Source organism: Arachis duranensis, chromosome 3 (assembly GCF_000817695.3).
Source record: "Arachis duranensis cultivar V14167 chromosome 3, aradu.V14167.gnm2.J7QH, whole genome shotgun sequence".
NCBI lineage: Eukaryota > Viridiplantae > Streptophyta > Magnoliopsida > Fabales > Fabaceae > Arachis > Arachis duranensis.
The window spans coordinates 9,787,008-9,791,458 of record NC_029774.3 but is presented as its reverse complement, the minus strand read 5'-3'; the positions used below and the strand labels follow the sequence as shown (position 1 = coordinate 9,791,458).

The 4,451-nt window shown below is 25.5% G+C and overlaps 1 protein-coding gene across 1 annotated transcript in view; it reads left to right on the top strand.

The window, feature by feature from the left end:
* The first annotated feature begins 1,847 nt into the window (after nt 1-1,847).
* The window catches only part of LOC107477498 (probable amidase At4g34880), a 6,132-nt gene continuing 3,528 nt past the window's right edge, over nt 1,848-4,451 (top strand). The window contains exons 1-2 of the mRNA XM_016097534.3: nt 1,848-2,424; nt 4,112-4,326. Of these exons, the coding sequence (XP_015953020.1) occupies nt 1,894-2,424; nt 4,112-4,326 (746 nt within the window). The 5' untranslated portion in view covers nt 1,848-1,893. The remainder of the gene's footprint in view (nt 2,425-4,111; nt 4,327-4,451) is intronic.

Genomic DNA, 4,451 nt, shown 5'->3' with positions numbered 1-4,451 from the left:
AAATAGAATAAAAGGAATAAACAGAAGCAATCTGAAGCATCAACAACAATAACAACAATGGAATCCTTTAAATCTGAAAAATTAAAGAAAAAAATAAAAAATTAAAACAAAAAGGAAGGGTTGCAGCAGTGGTAACGGTGATGCGGTGTTGGCGGACTACAAATTACCACGAAGAGGGCGCTGTGGTGATCGGCGGCGCTGCGAAGGGATTCGTTCCTCTGATCTCTTTTCTTTCTCTCTCCCTCTACTCTCTCCTCTCTTGTCATTAGTGCATGTGCTGAGGAAGAAAGGAGCAGCGGCGGCGTCGTAGGCGTGAAGTAGCGACTTTTCCCTTTTCTCCTCTTTCTCCTCTTCCCTGGAAGCACCCTCCCGTTTCTCTTTCTCCCCTGAGGTCGCTTTCTTTCTTTTTTTTTAATTTATTTTATTTTATTTTATAACTTTTTTAGTTAGGAATAATTTGGTAATAAAAATAAAAAATTTGGTAAAAAGAACGATTTTAAAACAAACTGAAATTTTCGGGACTATTTTGTAGCAAAAAATGTCGGGAATGAAATAAATTTTCGACCTCTACGTTACACACCAAAATCGTATTTAACCCTTAAATAATTGATATAATAAATTAACTATAATTATTTGACTCAATAAAATAAGTTTATAAAAAGTATAACATTTTTAAAAATTATTAATTAAAATATATAAAATAAAAAAATAATACAAATTAAAATAAAATCAATCTATTTATTTCAGTCAAATTAAATAATTAATATAATTAATACAGTCAAACAAAATATTAAATAATTTAATATTTATCTCAATAAATCAAATAAATTATTAATCATAACACTTTTAAAAACTAGTAATCAAATTATATATAAGACAAAAAAATTAACACACATTAAAATAGAATCAATTTATTTATTCAGTTAAATCAAATAATTAATGTCATTGATTAATTATAGTTAATGGAATCAAACAAAATATTAACTAAGTTTTTATGTCAATTAAATTAAATAAATAAATAATTAATTAACACATTTAAATAAATTAAATGAAATAAATTAAAAAATATTTTTAAGAACATATCACATCACCTATATTATTAATTAAAGAAGCCCGATTTTAATAATAGATAATAGATAATAGATATAAAAAATTTAGTTATATTGTGAAAAGGTTTGATTGTTTTAGTAGTTAATTATAATTTTAATAGAAGATATGTAAAACAAATTATATATACAAATACATACAAATATTTAAATTTATTTTTAAAATATATTTTATATTTTATATAATAATTGATTTAATAATTACTCTTTTGTATAACATAATATTATTGATTTAAACGAGAGTATTTACATATAATTATTTTTATTTAAAATTGATAATTTATAATTATAAAATAATTTAATATATTTGACTAAATTATCATGTTATAATTTTTAACTACCAACTTTATCATAAAGATAACTTGCATCCAAATTTTATCATTTATTTAATACTTTAGCTACGTACATTTATTTAGTCAGTGATAAAAATGAGAGCTTTTTCTCATAATTCTATCCACTAATTAAATATCATAATCTTTCCGTTTGACTTATTTGAAACCGAGTTTCGTACGCTCTTTGTCTTTTTGTTTATTACAAAACTTCTCCCATTCGTTTTCATTTTCCTTTTTAGGATATGCTTTTACATTTTAAGTAATCTTTTATTAGTAATTTTAGAAAAAAAAAACAAGTAAACATTAAAATAATGATTTAAAAAAGAAAGCAAAGCTAGCACATTAACAAAAAGCAAAACAAACAAACTGTATTGAAAGCCAGCATCTATATATATATAAAGTGCAAACTACACACTCACTAACTATAGATAGAACCATCTAGAGACCTATAGAATATGTCAATGGCTGCTGCTAGCTCCCGATCTTTCTCCTTCTTCTTCTCATGGCTACTTCTTCATTCACATGTTCATGTTCATGCAATATTTGAGTTCAGAGAAGCAACCGTGAACGAAATCCAAAGCGCTTTCTCGCGAAACGAGATCTCGTCAAAGCAACTAGTGAAGTTGTACAAAGACGAGATTCTTAGAAGAAACCCTATACTCTGTGGCGTAGCGGATCTGAATCCGGACGCAGAGTCTGAGGCTGAGAAAGCCGACGAAGAACGTGCGGCGGGGAAAGGAGGGACAAAATTGAGCGGAGTGCCGGTGTTGATAAAGGACAACATTACGTTCAAGAAGAAGCGGATGAGTACGACGGCCGGTTCGTATGCGCTTGCCGGATCGGTGGCGGCGGAGGACGCTTTTGTGGTGAAGAAGTTGAGGGAGGCTGGGGCCATAATTATTGGCAAAGCCACCTTGAAGGAGTGGTCTGGTTTTAGGTCTTCCAATATGCCCGGTGGTTGGTCTGCCTACGGTGGCCAAGCCAAGGTGACTAATAATTTTCTTGTGTTATGTTAAATGTATATTAAAATTAGCGTTAAAGTATGTCAATAATATAAAATACATACTAGAATATAAATATACTATAAAAATAAATTAAACCACATATGTATTTATATATAAATATATTGATGACTGATTTTAATGGCTAATTTTAGTGTACAAATAGCAATTTTTAATTTTTTTTAACTGATATATTTATTTTCACATAAATTTTGTGTGACTTTACGTGAAATTAATAATTAAAAATTATTAAATAAAAATTTAGTTAAATTATTTAAATTATTTAACAACTTTAAACTATTAACTTTATATGAAATTAATTACGTCTAAATTTTTATCAAATTTTTAAAATATTATGATGTCTAAAATTTGATATCTAATTTATTAAAAAAATTATAATTTAATATTTAATTTAAATATTACAAAATTTAACAATTTTAAAATATAAAAATTTACTTAAAAGTTAGATAAATTCGGCATCAAGTTTGTTAGGCAATAAAAAATTGACTTTGTTTTTTATTAAAAGTGTTGGTTTAATCTCTCATTTTTTTTATTAGTGATTTAATCATTAACTAATTGAGGGTTGTTTCGTTGTGTGTTATTATCTTTTAATATTTTGTAAGTTTAGAACTAATTAAAAAAATATAAATACAAATTAAATGAAAATATATCTATAGTCTTGTTTAACTAATATAGTAGGTTTATTCAAAATAAACATATTTAAAGATGTGTAACTAATAATGTTTAATTTTAGAGTGAATATCTAATTCGATCTCTGACAATTATCTCAAAGAGACTGCAAGGTCTTTAATAAAAAAATATATTATTTTTTATTCTTGACTTTTATTTTTATGAGACTAGTTAGTTCTTGTGTCAAAAAAATAAAATATTGATTTTTTTTTCGCATAAGAGTTAATCAGTTTCATAAAAGTAAATATCAGAGATCGAAAAAAGTATTTTATTTTTAAAATTTCGTTGTCTTTTAAAATAATTGTTATTTCGAAATAATTATTAGGAGTTATTTAAGATTTTTCTCCTAATTTTGTTATAAAATGATGATATAGTAGTTTATTTTTTGGGACAAATTAAAATGTTTAAAGGGGAAGAAGTCGTCTAATGAATCAAGAGTTCAAGACATGTCTATTCAAACACGTTAAAGATATATAATTTTATAGTAATACTAATAAGAAGGTAATAATTTAAAGTTATTTTATTTAATTTAATAACTATAATTTTATGTATTTATTTTAAAAATAATTTATAAATATAAAATAAAATAATTTTAAATTGATTTAAGTTAATTTCATTATCTTTCAATCATTTCGAATAATTCTAACAGTTAAATAAAATATAAAATAATTTTTTTTATTACCAAATATTTCTGATGAATTGATAATATCTTATCTCTTAAATAATAAATACGCAAAAATGAACATTTTATGAGTATATAATATATTTATGAATCATTTTATTCTTTTAATATTTACTAAAATTTTATTATTTTATGCTAATGAAAATATCAATCCCAAATTCCGAATAACTACTACACAACAAATAAATGATAGAATATATTATTTTTCATTTTACAAAGCCTAGTTTATTGATGACTTGTGTCTTGTGATATTGATTATTGCCTCAAAGTTAACGATGTGGATGCATGGATGGCATGCAGAACCCTTATAACTTGAGCAATGAAGTGTGTGGATCAAGCAGTGGATCAGCAATATCGGTGGCAGCAAACTTTGCAACGGTGTCATTAGGGACTGAAACAGATGGCTCAATAATTTGTCCTTCATCTTACAACTCAGTCGTTGGAATCAAACCCACCGTTAACCTCACTAGCAGATCTGCCGTGGTCCCTGTTTCTCTAAGACAAGATTCCGTTGGGTATATTCTCTCTATATATATAACAACGAAAATATTTGATAAAAAAAAATTAACTAAAAACGGTTGAAATTTATTTTATTTAATATTTATTAATAAATAATATTATTTAACTAGTAAATATTATT